Raw genomic sequence first — 20,421 nt, 5'->3', positions numbered from 1 at the left:
TCACTTTATTAACCTTTTAGAAATATATAAATATATTATAGAAACATGTAAACTGTCTAGTGAAAATGTGTGCTAACCAGTAATACATTTTGCTTACTGGTTTTTGAACCAGTGATTAAATATTCTTAATTTCTAATCCTGCATGTATAGTATATTAAATGTATATTTTAGCATTAGTGTTTTGGGTGAAGTATCATATTTATCTTTTAGATATTGGTTTCTTCCTTTTCTCATTACCTAGATTGCATAAAAACTCCACATTTTGATTTTTTCTGTCTCCTCAGACATTTACAATATTGAAAATGTGCTGTACATTTTATTTTATTCTTTCAGCCAAAAGAAAGCAATCAATGCCTTATTGCAAGAACCAAGTTTCCAACCATCATCTTTAGACTTCTTACTTGGAATGTCTCAGGAACCTCTTAACTTCAAGCCATTTTCTTTAAGAGATTGTATGTTTATCTCTGTTTTTTTAAAATCTTTTCCGTGACTGCTTTTAGTGAAATATAGCTCTTTTATTTTATTTGTAAGGCATATTTTTTATAAGTCTTTTTTTAATTACAGCATTTTTGCCGTTGTTAAAAAAACTATCTTGTTTGACTGTCTTGTTAAACTGTCGAGTTTCAAAAAACTCTCATTTTGAAACATAAAAGAAAATTAAAATATTTGAAAATATAAATACAAATAAAAATTTTAGTACGCAATTTATTGTAATTGTTTTAGATACCCTGCTGCTGTACCGAACATGAAATAAAATGTTAATTACAGAGTTTATTTTTTGTTAAAAATAACTTGTTATCAAAATTTTAAAGCCCCACTTATATTGAAAGAGTTATAAGCAAAAGTACATTTATGTTTCTAATTTCTTAAGAATGTTTTTTTTTGTAATTTTTTTTTTTTTTTTGTTGATTTGATGGATGCACCTGGCACTTCATCTGTATTTATGAATGACGAGTGTACATTTATTTCTTAGGCTGTTTAATTATGTATTGTGCTGAATAATATTTATTTATTGTTTTTTGACCTTCATATACAATATATACATATACATAGCGGAATTTTCTAATAATAAGATAAAATGGTTCCAGTTGAAAATTTAACTATAAAAAAGATCTCGCTATAACAAAGTTAGAGATTTTTTCTGCAATTTATGTAAAGGTCACAAAATTGTTTGTCTCTGAAAAGTTCAAAATATATAATTGACTTTAAACTAAAAATAAAGTTGCTATATATTACTGATCTATTAAAATCGTTAATTTTTATTGTGTAATTAAACTGTTCAAAAGTGAAGACAATTGATCAATTTAGAGAATAATTTGTTCTTCTATTTATTTTTACTTGAAAAATTCTGCTATATTACATTGCTATCTGTTTTCTGATGTTGAACTAAATAAAACTTTCATAATTTTAAAGTGGAGTTTACGCTTTTCATATTACACACAGTCTTTCAAATGAGTAATTTCTTATATCAAATATGTTGTGAATGTTATTTAACATTCCGATGAATGATTTTGTTATAGGAAGAAATTCACTGTAAGGAATCTTCATTGTAGGTTGACTCTGTTGATTAGTTATGGGCATTGCATTGATTTCATGCTAGTTATTAACCTTTACAAAATTGGATTCTTTTGAGCATTTATTATTATTAATCCGTGTTTATTTTAAAGTATGTTGAACATTTTTTTTAAACTTCTGAGGTATTAGAAAACAATTACAGCTAACGTCTAGTATTCTTTAAAGTGCAAGAAATGTTAGTTTTAATGTTGCCATTTGTTGATAGATAAAGAAGTGAGTAAAGAAGAAACAGAAAAAGTTGAAAATCTCATACAGTTGTTGCATTCAAAGTATGATATAGCTCAACAGAACAGAGGCCTGGAAGAAATTGATGATGATCTTGTTTGTACTATATGTTATGCTAGTCCAAAAACAACATCATTTCATCCTTGTGAACATCAGTCATGCAGGTAATTACTTTTCTATAAACACTACTTGTTCTGTTTCTTCTTTTGTTAAAAAAGTATATTTACTATATTTTATTTATATTGCAGTCTATTGCTATTAGATCCTATATTTTAGCAGTCACTATTTATTATGTAATCCTCTTCCAATAGAAAAGATTTTACTACCTTCATGTTAACCTACGGCAGGGATGGCAAACCAATGGCATGCGTACCATTTATGGCACGAGACACAATATTTTGGGCACGCTACCGATCACAATGGTTATTACGCAAATGTTATTACACTATGAAGCATCTGTAACAATTAAATTAAAATTTACAAAAAACAAACAAATAATAAACAATTATTAATAAAAAAGTTAACAATTAATGCTAAAAAGAAACAATTAATAACCATAAAAAAACAAGCTAACAATAAATAAGTAGCAAAAAAAAAATTTAACAGTCCTGCTTAAACTAACATATTACAGCCTAATATAAGTTATTTGTCATCTAATCTGCAACAACGGAAGTCACACTGATGTTACTTTAAGTTGTTTTAAGACATGGCAAAATGTTTTTTTTCCCAATGTAAATGAAGAGTTTTGAGATGATAGTACAGTAGGGAACCGATTATCCGGAACGATCGGAACCATCGCTATTCCGGATAACTGATTTTTCCGGTTTTCTGAATCGCTACAAAAAGCCTTTTTTTTATTGTTAAACCCAACTAAAAAAAAAATGTTTTGAAATAATTTTACGAAGAAGAAAAAACGATGAAGTAATACACTAATGATTATTTCCAAAATGATGGTAAGGTAAACATCTTTCAAAAAAGAAAAAAAAATCCTAAAATCTTATGAGGAAAAAAAAAAAAATTTTTTTTTAAAAATAGCGGGAAATTTTATCGAATTTCGTTCTGGTTTTTTGGTTTTCCGGATAACGGGTTCTGTACTGTATTTAGTATTATTATTTTCCCTATAATCACGAAGTCAAAATTATTTGACGGCCTGTCTATGACCTCATTAAACAATTTTTTAGAAAATATGGCATGTTGGTGTATAAAGGTTCGCCCCCCCCTGACCTATGGACATAATTTGTTTAATTATTAGGGGCCTAAATCCCTTGCTTTCCGTCATTCACCAACCCTGATTCATTGCTTCACAATAATTGTTTTGTTTTTTTAGCAGAAAACATGTTTTATCATATCAAAATTGAAATTATTCAGTTAAAATATATGTACTATAAAGAATTATGTTTGCTTACGCTTGTGCCACCATTTCTCACACATTCATTTCTTTAAAATAAATGTTTTTTATTGGTAAATAACATGAAAAATCACATACAATTCTGTTTTCCTTAGGAATCTATAAAGATCTATTCGCATACATAAATAACACAGAGGAAAATTTTTATATATATATATATATCTATATTTTTTTTGCATGAGATTTGTTTAACTTTGTATGGCTGATTTCAAGTCTGAAAATGGTTTCTCTCTCCAAACTACAGGTTTTTTTTTTTTTTTTTTTAAATGATTTTTAGTCTACTTTTTGTCAAAATGTTCAAATTTAAAAACGTACATAGGTGGTCATATAAATGTTGCGACAAACTTCTTGAAGAGTTGGGCCCATCAATAGGATTAAAGTTGCATAATAACCCTGGCAAAAAAAATTATTAAAATTATCGGTATATTGTTATAACAAATTATCGAGTTCACAACCGTAATTTTATATTTTTGCTTGGTTGATAGATTAAATATGATTTTTGCATACATCACTAAGTGTCTAAACTGATAGTTAAGGTTTAAATCATTAAATTTTAGATCTCTTTAACGGTAATTTATAATGGAATATTCATGTAATTTACACCAAAAATAATAATTATAAAATGATTAATAGGTTTAGACACTGATTTAAATAAATTTATCTTAATGTAATAAGATAAAATTAATAAATGGCATAGTAAAGAAACAACTCTTTTAGTTTTAAACTCTTAATTTAGAAAAAAAAATCATAAGCGTAATAGCAGAGTAATATAAGAAAAATTTATATTACAGATAAGTGCCTTTAAATTTGGGATACAAGAATATTTTACAGGAAAATAATACCTTTATGATTTTTACTAATTTTATGCTGATGATAATCAAATAAAGATAGAAATTACTGTGAAAAAAACTGGATCCTACCATGCGATTTTCTGGCCAATAAATATACACCACCAACAACTATTCACCATCTATCCTAAAAAAACAAACAAACACTACCGGAAGTCTTGAGGTCCTCTTCTGACGTCACAGCATTAAAGAGACTATTTCTTTTTTTGAGTCTCAGGATTTGTATGTATATACTGGTAATACTTAGTTTTTCTTAATTTAATTTTTGTGTCGTGTTTTTTGTGAAAAAATTTGTTCCTCATATTTTAAAATATCATATAAAGCTATAAAAAAAAGTACTTGTAGAAATTATCCTAAATTGATATGCAATTACATGATTGTTAAGATGCGGATTTAGGCAATTTGGTTTACGGCAGCAGAAATTCGTCTATATGAATTTTATACAGGAAGTTAAAACAACAAGAGCATGAAACGTCGTCGAGAATAAGGTGAATTGCAACACCATCTTCAGATTTTTATGTTTAGTTAGGCATTTTTGAATATTTTTATTTTTTTCATCAATATATGCTCTATTGAACCTAGTCAGATTAAGAAGAATCTAGTTAGAAATTTTAAGATTGTAAACAATTAACTTTTTCAAAGTTATTACAACTTTGAAGAAAAAAAATATTTATAATCTTAAAATTTCAATTTGAGAACTAAATTCAACAGAATGGTATATTTAAGGATATATAACACAATTTATATCCTAAAATGTGAAGAAGGCACTTTTCTATCTATGAAAAAAATTTTTTTTGGTTAATTACTCTTTGTTTAACGTAAATTAGGCTTGTAAATTTAGGTGGGTATAGTTTTCTCCAATGAAAATAATCATGGGGTAATTTAGCAATGGCAAAAGGGAATAAATTAAGAACCACTAATGTAAGGACTGCAATCATGGGGATCACATCCTTAAAAAAAAATATCAACTCAACTGTTAGGAGTTGTAACTGTTAGTAGTAACACTTTTAATACCCTCTTGAGTATTTACAATCATAGTGAAAGGTGTTGTTGTTTCTAATGTCACTTGCCACACTAGCAAGCCTGCTTGGTGAAACTGAGCAAATTTAAGGCAGAGGGTGCGTTTCTTGTTTGTCAGTGGTGCTATCTATGGCCAAGAATTCATATAGTGAAAGGTAAATTTCATTAATGTACTGTTTATGAACAAAGGAAATAAATTTCAAAAAATGTATTTTTATTTATTCTCTACTACTTATTAGATTTCTGTTCAATTAATTATGATGATTTATTATTGGATTATTTTGAAACAAGTTAATTAACATTCATTAATGTATGTTAATTAAATTATTACATTTTTAAAAAAAAATAGATCTTGTATATCTCTTCATCTCCTAAGTCACAAAGAATGTTTCTTCTGCAAAACAGTTATCGATTGCATAAAACCATTACAGCCAGAAAAAAAATGTAAGTAAATAACTGTATGTATTTTGTTTCTCTAATTGTGATTGGGTTTCAGTCTATTAAATGATTCATTAATAGAAGAATTCTCTTCTGTTAAAATAGCTTTTATTTACTTAACCTAAGTAGATATATTTTATATTCCTCATTAGCGATTCCTAAATGTTATTTAAGAAATACTCTACTCACGAGCCTGATAGCAGAATATGCAGGATGAAACTGCAGCACTATCTTCCTAAATCTAAATTGGTCCCAACTCTGTCTAAACTACCATACAAACTGATATTATTATTGTTAAAATTCAGTTTAATCTAGCATGCAAGTAGCAAAATTTGAAAATATAACTAATTTAAAATTATACATAAAAACTTTACGCTGTTTAAATTTAAGTTGAGTTTTATACCATGATTCTAAAAAAATTAATAAATCCCTATACAGTTAAGCCTGTAATTAAGTAACAGAAAGAAAAAAAAATTTCTTCACTCTTTATTTTTTATCGTTTAATAATTTAACAATTTAATTTTTGTTAGGAACAAGATTAGCGATGTTTTAAAAAAGAGTTTCAGCAATTTTTCTTCATTTGTTGGTTTTTTAAAAATAAAAATTTTGGATGAAAAATTATCTGCAGAGCCTGCTATCATGCTGGAAGGTTTCTGCGACTGTGCTCATTTAAAAATGCATCAATACATTTACACATTGCATTAATATATTCTTAAAATGCAAAGTCAAGTATCGTTTATTAAAATCCCTTATGGGTTATTTTCTTATAAGGAACCAAATAAAAGATTCCTTGATGGATTTTATGTTACAAGCTATAGTAAGAGCAGTAAATTAGCTTCTAACTGCTTTAATCAAGAAATTAAATTTGATCAAATTGGCAAAATTTACAGATTGGAAATATTTATTAAATTATTAAAGGTTTATGTCATGCAGAAAATCTGAGGTGTAGTAAACGGATATATCTATAATACATTGTGGAATTGCTTAATGACCCCCCTTTATGTTTCTTTTCTTTTTTCTAATCAGAAATATTTTTAGCGCTTGTTTTTTTTTTTACTCCTCCAGTTTATAACATTGCAAAATTTTTATCTTGAGTTTGCTGCACTCTTGTACTCAAATTAGCCAATCGAAAATTTATGCAATCATGGCATTAAAAAAATTTTTTTTTAAATAAAACTTTTAGAAATTACAGCATTTTTCCATGCATTGTTTTATACCCCGTGGGAGTTTTGTTATAAGATTGGAAATGTATTAATTCCTATTAAGTCACTAATCAATATTTTTAGTTTTATTTAAATTCACTGAAATGCGTTTTATGAGCCTTGTTTAAAAAAGTTTTAATATTTTTAGGTTTCTTATATATTTTTAAAACATTGAGATACAACCATATTTTTAAAAACACTTAAATCTTTAAAGTTTGTTAATTCTTAAAAATATAGCAAGATATTAATTAGTGACCTAATAGATAAGAAATTAACAATCATCTAAGTCTGCATAGATTAAAGGACACCCGTAATAAAGACAATATTTACATACTGGGTGATTGCAAGTTAACATCAGGTGTACGAAGGTCAATTACTAGTGATTATTACATACAAATTATGTAGCCAAATATATCAAAACCATAAAGAAGATATAGAAAAAATTAATAACCATAGGAATATTTGTGGGGAAAAATGTGAATAGAAAATCAACATGACATGTTAAAAAGTATTAATTCCAATAAAAAATAAGCTAAATTTTATGTCATAGCTATTTTAAATTTTTTTTTTCTGTGTGAAATAATTTTATTATGATACGTTTTATTATTTTTCTTTAATTTTAAATTTGTGGTTTTCTACGATAAAGTTTAACAGACTTTTTACTATTCTATGGTATATATAAAGTATTTTAACAAGTTTCATAAAATCTCTCATTTTTTGAAAAAATGCTATGTATAATTTTAAATAAATGTTTTTATAATTTTGCAGGAATGCAGAATTTTGTTGGTTGAGTAACTTATACAACCTTGTTAGAAATAATTCCAGAACATTTGATAAGTGTAAATACCCCACATGTATTTAGTACTTCAACCAGAGTATCGCAAAATCTTCCAATTTTTGCGTGAATAATTTCATCGAAAAACAGAAGAAAGCATTTCATAAAACTGAACTGAATATATGGAACTGCAGTCACCATATTTAATCATTTAGATTTTCATTACTTGTATCTCAATGAATCTTACATGTAATTACTGCTTCATTTTATTATGTCTTTCTTTACTGTGTTATAATTTCTTTAAATATTCTCACTGTACTTAGAAAATTTGTACAAATTATTTATTGTAATTAATTACATTTAAATGTGTACTCTGGAGTTATTTTGTAAATAAATTATTTATTAAAAAAATATTGCTGCACCAGTCTGTCATGGATCAAAGACGTTAAGATTCCATTATTTTGCATGATAATGGCAATATTATCAGCATAGTGCACGCCTTTACTTCCCTACAGCTTCCAGATACGCTCGTACAAATCGAACCCCAGTTCTACAAAATGATAGGCTATTGCCTGGCTGCTGAATTTTTATTTTGATTGTAAACAGTAAATATTTCAACAAAATACAAATTTCATGCCCATGGGCGATTAAGGAGCTTACTAGAAAATCCTGTCTTAGAACATTTCGGGAAATTTATGAAAATCAATTATGGTAATTGTTTACAAAATATTTTTTACGTTTTTTTTCTATTTATTCTGGTTTTTAAAACTTTTTTCCTGTTTTCTCATTTTATTTCTCAGGAATTACTCTTATAATACATAGAACTTTTTTCAGCTTTTTATTCAGAGAAAAGGAGAGGATATTCAATATTATTTTATAAAAAATAAAAATAACAAAATAGTTATTCTAGTCAGAGCTGCAAATAAAACATTTTCTTACAAAGCCAAATTTTTAAAGAAGTACTTCTGGAATATACAAAAAGAAAAGTAATTTTATGTCCAAGTTTTTAAAAAAAAAAATTTTTTTTTCCTGAATTTCTAAATGTTAAGTTTGTTTTGAACTGATAGTTTAGTCATTATAACTAACGTTAATTTTTTTTATTTCCGACTTTCCGGTTTACATTAACTTTTTAAAATTTGTCTCCATACAAAAAATGTATACAAATTTTGATAGGATACATAATTTTTTCTGCAAACATCGTGAAATAAAAAATTTTACATTGTATAATATTTTAAATTGAAGGAAAAAATAGAAACATTTCAACATAAATATAATTTATTCTCAGCAAAATAAATAAAGGTAATTCGATATCTACAAATATTTCAGAATAATTTATGCTGATAATTTTAACAGATAAATATATCTTACATAGTTTAAAAAGTATTATATCACATTCAAAACTTTTTACAAAGTTTAAAAGTTTATTATTCAAAATTTTTTCTAAAAATTCATTCAAAAATTGAAATACTGTCTCGTATTGCACATAAATACAAAAACTTTTTTTGTACGTAAATTCTATAATATCACAAATCTAATACTAACAGAAATTATAATAGAATGATACGCTTTTATTATTTCTTTCTATACCAATTTTAAAAAAAAAATCACAAATTGAGATTCCTAAAATCAATATGGTTTTTGCAAAATTTCTAAACATGCAAGAAGTGATCAATTCTAAAAAGTACAATATAATATTTTAAATAAAAATCTGTGTAAACATTCCCGTAATGCATTAGGATCATCCAATCAGACTCCTTTATATACCAGAGTTACAAAAAAAAAGAGAATTCAATCGTTCAGCTGCACACACTAGAGGGCACTCATTATCACAAATGATAAAATTACTGTACACTTTTTATTATGTATCAAAACAGTCCAATAAACATCATTCAAGTACTGAAGCTTCTTTTAGAGCAGATATCCATCTAAAATTACAAAATATTTTAATAAACCAAAAATGTGATAATTTTCTAAATAACTAATATTTTAAGATGATTAAAAAAATAATTAAAATTCATTAGGCAAAATTGTAATATAAAAATAAGAAATTTTTTTAAAATGTTTTCAGGGTAGCATAACTTAACCGTTTTGAGTGCTGAAGAGTTTTCTGATATAGGGTAAACTAACCAGTGAAGGAACACTTGACCCTTTCGAGCCGACTGTCACATATATGTGACAGCAAGAAACGCGCTCACTTCCCGGCCGACACACCCGCGTGTCAGAGAGTTTTCTCGTTCACCCCCGACCGTCACTTATTTGTGCCAGCGTTTNATAGTGCGGAATGAAATGCGCACTGTATTTTATTTTAATTCTTATATTATTAAAAATCACAATTGAGTAAAATTAATAAAAACTGCGATTGATATGAATTCAACTGCTCTCAATCGATCCGAAAATTATACTAACCAGCAACAGTGTCTCCACATTTTCGGTACAAAACGAGCAATTTTGGCAAATAACAAGCGATAGCGCTTCGCACTCAAACGGTTAATGCAAATTTTACTTGCACCCGAACAGGAGATTTTAGGTTAATCTACTGGGAATTAGTTCTGGTTTTGTTCTAACTTTGAGCTACAAGCTTTTCTACGGCGACAAACCAATTTGATCCATGTTATTCAGTGAAAAAGTGTGCAGTTGGGAAATTACAGTACAATTTTGACGAGACTCAAGAAAATAGGTTAAAAATTACTTCATTATAAAAATTGATGGAATAATCCCAAATTTTTGCTTTCTTTTCTCAAAATAGAACTAAAATTATACACAATTTTTTAATTGCACTGTAGTAATAATTTGTAAACTTGAATAAAAAATCTATGTTTCTAACTTAATACAATGAATTAAATGATCAGTAGGTCATTTTTTCCCTTTTAGATTATTTTATTGGCTTTGTTGACTGAAAAGTAATCATTATATATTTGGAAATAAGAAAATTGTCACATCAAATTAGCCTTATTTTCTTACACGATAATTATATAATTCAATACACAGTAACATTTAGTTTACACTAGTTATATTAATTTATATTATAAAATCTTAGCTCACAGAAATCAATATAAGATGATTTAAAAAGAAAAGAATGACTTATTGATTATTTATTCCATTTTCCTTTAAGGCATAGGTTCCCTGACATTTTTTGAATCATCGTCCACTTTGTAAGTCAAAAAATGCCCCTTACAAATAATGAATATTTGTCTAATTTTAAATAATGTCCAAAGTATTTTATATTGGAAATTTTTTTTTTAGTAATTTATATAAATACTACTCATGTGTAAAAATTTTCAGTGTACTTCTAAAAATAAATTCAACATATAAATTAGCAATTTAAATTAAATGCTTAATAAAATGTTAATTTTCTTATAGTTATAAAAAAATGTGGAAAAAGACATGTCATTTACAATTGCTATCCAGTAATCCTGCAATCTATTATTTGCGTTTTTTTTTTTTTTTTTTTTTTTTTTTTTTTTTTTTTGTTTTTTTTTTTGTTTGTAAATTTAATACTGAGTAAAATATAGCTCTACATTAAATCAGGGAATTATTTTTATAAGTTATCAATAGGATATCTGAAACTAATCATCATATTCTTTTGAATTACTAAACAAAGAAGAAGAAAAAAATCGCATTTATAGAAATAAATTACATTAAAAATATATTCAAAACTTTCAAGTTAAGTAAAACTAAATGTTTTAAGAGATTGCGCATACCTCTCTGTTGATCCAACTGTATCAGCATGAAAAATTATAGGAGCCTGTCCTGGGTGAGTGAGTTGAAACAGCACAGATGGATCTATGTTTTCAAATGCTATGTTCTAAATCATTAATAGAAAGATGCCATTAAATTACATACAAATAAAACATTATTTTTAAAAAAAAAACTCATGGTATTAACACATTTTTAAGTAGATTAAAAACATACAAATCAACTTCGATTTAGTTGAGGAAATGTTTGGCGTGGAAACATTAGAGTATCTATCAGTTTCATTGTTTTAAAAAACTTTTTTTTTTTTGTCATTGTTATTTTAACAATGTTTTGTTGATGCAAAAATTCATCATAGCCAAAAATAAAAAATGGTGGGAAAAAATGTTCACAAAATATCACGAGACAGAATCTGCTCACACAAAATATTGCAAAACAGTATTTTAAGGTAGCAATATCGAATAACTGTGGCAAAATATTGTTGAGTAAAATCTCACACTGACAAATTTTTGTGGGACAGAGCCTCTGTACACAAAATAAAATGCTAGACGTTCTTAAAAATTGATTTACTATAACATATATCATAAATGCAAAATTTTGAAATGCAGGGTGAATGCTTTAGCAGTTTCTTTTTAAAAGTGTAATAAATATTTGTGCTACATCTAATTTTTTGATTAAATTTGTTTTATAGAAATACATTTTATCAATATATAGAAAAAAACTTAAATTAAAATTTTTTTTTAATGAAATTTGAAAGATTCAAGTTTGTTGTTTTAATGTTAAACTATTGAAAAACTTAACATTCACATTTCCTACAGGAAATATGCTTTAGAAATTTATACAACTTACAAAAAAATTGACACATTATAATTTTATTCAAAAAATTTCTAGGTAAATTACACTTTATTTAAAAACAAATTTAATATTGAAAACAAAAAAATATTCCAAAAATATATAATTTATAGAATTATTTTCTCAATAAATTAGTTTTTTTTCTCTCTCTATTGGTTCATAGTAAAATACACCACATCTAAGCATTTTCAGAGATCTGCTTATGAACTAGATCACTTCTGATACATCAAAAATAATTGACAAGATGAAAAAANAATTAAAAAAAAAAAAAAAAAAAAAAAAGGAGTTTTGTTAGATCCTATACACACAGAAATTTTTTTACCCTGAAGTCAAATTAAACTTAGCTTAAAAAAATTGTCTTCCAATTAAAAAGTGAGAGAGAGATCATTTTTTTTCAAATATTAAAAAATTGTTAGACTTTAATTCCTTTCTTGTTTTAAATGCTTTTATATCAGTAAATGAAAAATAATTACATGTTCTAACATGTAGTTGTAGAAGTGGAGAATTTATCATCAGCTTTTTATCTTGGAAACTCCTTTTTTAACACTAGGTTTTCATTTCTAAAACGTTCTTTAAAGTGTGAATTTATTTTATTTTATGTAGAATTTTAAAATTTCTGCAAATTTTGAATGATTAATAATATTTTATAATAGTATTTAATAATAGTATTTAAGAATATTTTTCATTTTTAATTCTTTAATTTTTATTGTTATAGAATTTTTTTTTCAGATGTATATAGAATTTTTTCAGATGTATACCTAATATATATTTTTTTATGCCAATTATAGTTTCTGACTGACAGACTTAATAGTTATTCTCTATTTAAATTTTTTTTTATGATTAAATAGAAAGTATTTTTTAAGAAAAATTTTCTGTTTTTTTCCCCATTAATTTCTATAAATAGTTTAGCTACATACTGATATTTATTTTTGAGTAATACATGTTTTATTCTACTCTAAACAAAGTGTTATTTCAAATTATCTAATCAGCATTATGAATGTGTAAATGTAAGAAATAATTATCTTGATAAAAAAATCACCAGACTTTAAGATTTTCTACACTTTAATATGAAAAAATAGCAACCCTAAATAATAACAATATTAATAATTTCTTTACCTCAGAAAAAGATTCTATTTGATAACCAAGTAGAGGTAAACTTTTAAGAGCAGCCACATCCTAAAACAAAAGTAGCAACTATTAATTAAAAGTTATTTATTTCTAGCAAAGGTTTTAAAAAATAAATAACAAAAGCAAAACGCACAATGAAATAAATATCAATATTTTAAGCTGGTTCGAGTTTTTGATATAAATTAGTTCTTAATTGTTTATTATAAAGAAGTTTAATGTAACAAAAGACAGATTTTGTCAAATTGCACCAAACATATATACTCTGTGGAAGGTACCAATATTACGTCATATATTAAAGGTAGTCAAATAAACTGAAAGGGAAAAAAAAAGAGGAAATATCATTAATGTACCTGGGTTATGGGACCTGTGTTTAATAATGCAAAAGTATGAATCTGATATACTGTTAAATGCTAAAACATTATATTCTAGGTAACAGAGAGTCTGCTGCAAAAGAATTAAAGTAAGAAAATTGGGGGGGGGGGGGATGTGTTTTTACTTACAGAAGGCATACTGTCTAAGTAGAATTATTTATTACAAGACATGTTAAAAGACAAAATGTTAATTATACATCGAATAGTAGGAACGTTTCATAACACAACTTATGACGATTTGTAAACCTGTAACAAACTACCTATTTGCATAAATTAAAGACTTGAAATAAAAAAAAATTTCATCCTTGTTATTCTACAAAAAATATTGCCGTAACTCTTCCTTTTGAAATTGAATCTGTTTTCATGGGCTTTGGACAAATTCTGGTTCTTTTCATCATCAATATGTTTACCTTTTTTTAAAGTTTTTTTTTTATGCCTCGCCTATTATGTTTGAACACTCAAACTCCTAAATTCTATTTTCTGAGTAACTACTATTGTTAATTTTAAGATTTCACTAAATTCTTTGAGGCCTTCTGGTGTTGCCACGGATCGCCACCAAGCCTACCTTTTTTAATCCTTTTTTTTTACTGAGAGGTCACGTCATGTGCGTGCACTTAGAGTTTACAGTATTCTCCGGATGCCCCCTGACGGGGACGGGACAGGGTTAAACTTTGATAATAATTCTACAAAAAATAAGTACAATATTTGACAAAAATACATCATACCTAACTCTGGAAAATAATTTATTAAAAGTAATATACTTTAAATCCATTAAATAAATAACTTTTTCTATAAGAATATACACATTAAGCGCATAATTAAAAGGGAGGGTGTACTTAGAAATAAAAATCAGACATACCTCACTTGCTTTGTACTCATATAAAACCTTGTCTTTAATAACAAACCATTCCCTTTTCCAACTCTTTCCGACTTTTTTCTGCAAATACCCACTGATTGTGGATCCTTGATCATTAGCACAAACCTTAATATACACAAAGATTAATTCACTTAAGATAGCAATTTCAAGCAAAGTATTATTATCATATAAATACAAAAAAGTAGTAATGAAAATATGCAACCAGTGATTCCGCTAGACTTTGGTAACTATGGGTCCTAATGATACTTACATTTTTCTGGGTCCCTTTTAGCTAAAAGTGGACCCCAATTTAAAACATTAATTCTCTACTTCCTTACCCATCTATAAAATTCACATTCATGATTATTCTATATATTGATAGACAAAACAAGAAGAGTTAGATCTGAACAATTAAAGCTTTCAATTAAGACACACCTGCATCGAGGGAAAGCGATGATATAATTTGATTCTCAGAATTATTATAATTTTCTCCTTCAGTTATTAATAAAGAAGAATTTCTTTTATTGCATGTATTTAAAGTTTGGTTATAAGTTTGCCTGCATAAATCTATTACAGCTCTTTTTTTTTCCTGCACAGGAAAATTACGCATCCCAGGGGATTTATCATAATTTATTTTTCCTGCCCCTACAATTATTTAATTTTATAACCATCATTGAACAACCGACCCAATTTTTTGGGTTTATGACTACTAATTTTCCAACTCCGTAGCCTTGTAATTTTGAACCCAATCCAGAAGGCATGGGAACTCCTGGATCAGTATTGGGATAAATTTGTCTTCGTGGAGCACTTTTTTGAGGGAACTCATTTGCGTTTTGAGGAACTCATTTGAGGGAACTCATTGGGAACGCATTTGCGTTACATGGAGAGGAAGACAACGAGAATCTCCCACGGTTAGCCTGACAGCAAGGGGACTCTAACCCATGATCCATCTACAACTGAGGATATTTTATGTCAGCACTGCAGTTGGTGCAAGCTGGATGCGAAATTCGTATTGACCAGCTGGGATTCGAACCCAGTTCACCTCATTGGAAGACGAACGCTCTATCACCTGAACCATCATGGCGCCCCTACAATTTTTGTCACATTTAAAGTGTTAGAACGTGTAAGTGTAACTGACAACACTGAGCGTGTAACTGACAACACAGTGCTTAAAAAACTTTAAAATATAGATATTATAAACATTTTACCTCTTTCAAGACACTGGGTAAATTGCGTTTCCCTTTCTTAACATGTTTGTGTTCCGTTCTGAGGTGAGATTTAACAGCAATTTGTTGATTATCACTATCAGTTTCAGCTGATTCAGTACATGTACCAGAACCTGCAGAATAATTATGCATTTCTAACCAAATAGTTTGTGAGGAACAAAAATGACATTAAATTAAAAATTTGATAAAAAAAAAGCTTTTGATTATCAGAGTATTAAATATTTTTTCTGTGATACTTAATGAATATTTTGATGTAAAACTCATTTAAGTTAAAGAAAATAAGTTTTCCTTGTTAGAAAATTAAAATTTAAAAAAACTAAATCAAATATTTACCCGGTCCTAATTTTACATGACAATCATCACAAACACGCGCTATTCTATTCCCCAAATAAGGTAGTGATATGCGGTTACTTGAGCAAATTGAACATATAACCTGAAACAGAAACAAGATTTACGATTAGAAATTTTTTTTTGTGTCACACTATAATTGATTCTTAAAAAATAAAATACTAGAGCAGAAATTATTTCATTTTTACATATTTATCATATGCCTATTCCATAACAGTTTTCTAAAAGCTAAAAGTATAAATTGAAACTCAAATAAATGACAAAGATTCAATCTATGTTGCAAAGATACAGTCTACAAATTTCAGAGTTTTCTAATAACAGCATTTTTTAAGTTGCAGGTTTGATATCTTAAATTTTCAACCAATTTACATATAGAAAATTAATGTAGCTTCCATTGACCTCAGAAATTTTTACATTTCTAGTTTTTAATTATTAAATAATCATGGTTCCCTCAGGGTTTAAAGTGGGGGAAAACCTATTTTGAAAGGATTTCAAACAAAACTGCAACAAAATTTTGAAATCTTTTTCTTTATTACACATGGCAAATGTTTATCAAAAAGCATTCTTATTTATTCTACATGTTAAGTTTATTCATGAAATATGAAGCATGAATTGATATATTATTTTTTATACAAACATATATTATAATTTGACTTAATACAAAATAATTTTAACCACATTGCAATAAAATCTTTGCAAAATATAATTATAATAGAAGCAAACATTTTTATTTTTTACCTTATTGTCTAATTTTTGTTCATAGTTTTATTGTGTTTGTTACAGGAATTTTTTACAGGTTTCGGCATAATAAAGGCAATATTCCCTTACAATTATGGGTTCTTCTTGGCATGCAATAACTCTGAACATTGCATTAAATTACAACAATGATATACATATTATTAAACTTCTAACTAAATCAGACAAAAATTTAATAATATATAGAGTCTGCCAATAGTAAATGCTTTCAATTTTATATCATCAATGCACATACACAGTTTTACAAAATTTATTTTAACAAATCATTTTAAATAAACATATGTTATACCACTAAATTTACTTAAAATACGCATTTTTGTAGGCAATTACAAAGGTGTTACCCCTTAAAAATTTGAGTAGATTGAATAAATTACTTTTCCACAAGCTCTACAGTGATGGCGTCGAAAAGTGACAGTGAATTCACTTGTACATAGTTGGCACATAGTGACACGAGAATCTGGAATCCATACTGGTGCTTTTCTCCCCAAAACAAATTCTGCTTCATCATCTTCCGCAGCTTTATCTTGCGTCTAAAATCATATGAATTAAGTATTTCATTCTAGAACTACTCAAAAGCAAGTTCAGAAAATAACTTGGATAACAACATGCTGCATTAAGCTGAAGGAATTTAAATTTATTTATTTAGATATTGTTATGCTAGGAATAGGACTGGGCTATAAATCGATATATCGCGACATATCGATTTAATGCCTATATCGGCAAACCGATACAGCAACTTTCATTCCAAGCGATGCATCAGAAATCTGATTTAAGCTGTCNGTCCTAGCTAGGAATTAAAATTAGTAGGGAAATAACTACATTTTATCACAGCTAAAAATACTGCTTTGAACTACGAAAATTTTATAATCTACTAAAATAAAGAATTTAAATATCTCAGGTGATTTTTTACAAAATATAAAAAGAATATTGTCGTTTAGAGAATTTAAGTTTTTGTAGTTAAAAGTGGTTCAGTTATTTCACATTAATTTTCAGAACTCTACAGTATATTTATCAATGAATTATAGTTATTTTTTTACATGGTTTATAACATTTCTACAGTAAATATAAATTATATTATTCAATAAAATTGCAAAGCATGTAAAAACAATTATAATTGATCAAAAATAAAAATCCTAAAAATAAATTTCATAACGCAAAACACACTTGTATATTACAAAAGGAAAAAGTGAAAAAATTTGATATATCTGATATGCATAGTAAAATAATAATTTATTTACATGTGTTTTTATAAAACCAGCAGAAAGGTTTGATGCAAGAGAAAAATTTATGAAGCAACTGAGAAACTTACTTTTTCAACTCAAAACCAGAATTTTCCCCCTATGTTTGCTACGAAATAAACATATTTCCTTGTAAATATTGTAAAATAGTCCCTCATTAGTAACTATTGATATTAACACTAGTTCTTAACCCTTTCGCGACGCAAAGCGAAAAAGCGCGCTTACCGCTGAGGCCGGCAGTCTCTCTAGCGTGTGTCTCCCCNTATGTTTGCTACGAAATAAACATATTTCCTTGTAAATATTGTAAAATAGTCCCTCATTAGTAACTATTGATATTAACACTAGTTCTTAAATAAAGATTATATGCATCCATCTTGTTCAACACTCTGCATGCTTCTAAGGATAATTTTAAACAATAAAAATTAATTATTATAGTAAATTTTTTAGAAAAATTCTTCTCAGCAAGATTTAACATGATGGTCAACAATTTACTTTTGACCCACTGGCAGTTTTAATATTTTAATTTTTTCTGCCATGAAATTTTCATACTTTCTTTGAAACAACTTTAGTTTACATTCATTTCCCACTTAAAAAAAACCATTGTATGAAAGATACTTTTTCTTTGATCCAATTCTAGATAGTCTCCTACCTAATTCTATGTAGATGGGTGCTTCAATGCAAATAAATCTGAGGCTTTTCTTCTAGGAGACCATTTTTAAGTAGAAAATGGAGTGAGGTTTTTTACTTGCAATCTCATTTGAAAGGATAAAAAAAAATCTATGACTTTCTACATGCAAAACTGCAGGTTTGTATATAAATCAGCAACTGTTGTTTTAGTAAAGATAAATTAACAAGAAAAATTATTTTAATTCCTAAATAATTTTCTAAAAAATTTACAATAATTAAACACTTCATTGAAATTCATTAAATGACAGTCAATAAATGTAGAAGAATTGAAATTTGTAATTACTTTTTGTTGTAGCCTGGTATTTGTGAATGTGCTTCTTTTGGAAGCATTTTCTTCAATGGCTTTTGTCAATGCAATAATCCATTCTTGCCTTTCTTCCGGAGATCTAAAGAAAATATTTTTCTTTCATCAAACATATAATTACAAACTACTTACACTTTCAGTCAGTGATAAAATGTTGTGAAAATAAAATTAATTCAAAACGTTAATAAATGCACGTTAAAAACTTGCTACTAATAACTTCATTATAATCATATATAAGATGGAAAGTTCCATTGAAGTGAAAAAAAAAACATTCTGAAACTCTTTCTAATGATTATTAACACTTTGTCGAGCAGTAATTTTACACAGAAACTATGCTAATTCTCTGGCATAGTATCTTGTAATTGAAAATGAAAGTAAAATAAACATTCTATAAGTTGATTTGATGCCCAAACATTGTTAACAGATGGCAAATTAACTTGCCAATGATCAACAATGCACTAAGATTGAAAGCAAAGAAGGAATTAAAACCATTACAGGGTGCGTAGCCAAATCTTGCAACAAAAATAAGCACCTTTTAAGTACTTTTTAAGCACTCAAAAAATATTTTTTAGCACTATATACAGTAACAAAGACTTTACATGATCATGTTAATAACTAGATTCAGACAAAGAACTTTTTTTTTTATTATATTAGCCATTATAAAATAATCAAGAGATTTATTGGCTCGATATCAGAGGGAGGAAAATGAGCCAGAAATTGTAAATATCTTGCAAAATGCAGCTGAGTTGCACATGCAACTGCAATAATCTCACCAAACCCAGCTCAGTAGTCGTACATGCAGACTCGCAAGCATTTCATCAAACATGTAAAATGTTTGGTGCTTTCATACGCTATATGGACAGGCTGTACACCAAAATGGATTGTGGTTAAATGAATTGAGAAAATGTTGAATAGAACAATGTGAAAAGCACATTTTTGCATAATACGTGCCAAAAATTGACAGGATAAAGAAATAAATCTCATTTTTGAAAAGGGAAAATTAAGCATTATTTAAAAACACTTTATGAAAAAAGTACCTTTAAGGGCTTTTAAAAAACGAAAATAGAAAATAAGCACCTTTAAGCACTTTTTAAAAACACTACGCACCATGCATCAGAAACAAGCTTGTCTAGTGGGAGAGGAAAGCATTCATCTTAAGTTAGGAATTGCTTTTAAGCTTCATTCTCAAATAAGCAGCTTCAACTTCATTCTCAAATAAGCAGCATATTAACCACAATAGGGATTGGACAAAAATTTTAAATATTTTGCTCTTTTTGAGATATTCATGTTGTTATTCATATGTCATGTTGAATTGTTAGTGACAATAATGTGACTTTTTCTACTTCATTTAGTTTCATAAGGATTCTATAAACATATGTAAAGGGCAATCATTGCGAAATACTTTGCATAGTTTATTTTAATTTTGAATACAGAATGGTATAAAATAAACAGTTGGAGTAACTAAAAGTGT

At 27.2% G+C, this 20,421-nt stretch overlaps 2 protein-coding genes across 5 annotated transcripts in view; one reads left to right on the top strand and one right to left on the bottom strand.

The window, feature by feature from the left end:
• LOC107449668 (E3 ubiquitin-protein ligase RNF123) overlaps positions 1-7,912 on the top strand; it is a 42,779-nt gene extending 34,867 nt beyond the window's left edge. For all 3 annotated transcript variants that reach the window (XM_043048974.2, XM_043048972.2, XM_043048973.2), the window contains exons 29-32: positions 334-452; positions 1,781-1,964; positions 5,426-5,520; positions 7,485-7,912. In XM_043048974.2, the coding sequence (XP_042904908.1) occupies positions 334-452; positions 1,781-1,964; positions 5,426-5,520; positions 7,485-7,486 (400 nt within the window). In that variant the 3' untranslated portion in view covers positions 7,487-7,912. The remainder of the gene's footprint in view (positions 1-333; positions 453-1,780; positions 1,965-5,425; positions 5,521-7,484) is intronic.
• Positions 7,913-8,748: 836 nt separating this feature from the next.
• Positions 8,749-20,421, bottom strand: part of LOC107449669 (uncharacterized) — a 42,728-nt gene continuing 31,055 nt past the window's right edge. For both annotated transcript variants that reach the window (XM_043048971.2, XM_071179646.1), the window contains exons 14-21: positions 18,930-19,032; positions 17,096-17,251; positions 15,951-16,050; positions 15,600-15,730; positions 14,395-14,517; positions 13,153-13,212; positions 11,193-11,296; positions 8,749-9,416 (exon numbers count right to left, since the gene is read on the bottom strand). In XM_043048971.2, coding sequence (XP_042904905.1) covers positions 9,377-9,416; positions 11,193-11,296; positions 13,153-13,212; positions 14,395-14,517; positions 15,600-15,730; positions 15,951-16,050; positions 17,096-17,251; positions 18,930-19,032 — 817 coding nt within the window. In that variant the 3' untranslated portion in view covers positions 8,749-9,376. The remainder of the gene's footprint in view (positions 9,417-11,192; positions 11,297-13,152; positions 13,213-14,394; positions 14,518-15,599; positions 15,731-15,950; positions 16,051-17,095; positions 17,252-18,929; positions 19,033-20,421) is intronic.

This window comes from Parasteatoda tepidariorum, chromosome 4 (assembly GCF_043381705.1).
Source record: "Parasteatoda tepidariorum isolate YZ-2023 chromosome 4, CAS_Ptep_4.0, whole genome shotgun sequence".
Lineage (NCBI taxonomy): Eukaryota > Metazoa > Arthropoda > Arachnida > Araneae > Theridiidae > Parasteatoda > Parasteatoda tepidariorum.
Note: the sequence above shows the minus strand (reverse complement) of the source record. Positions and strands in the feature narration are given on the sequence as shown.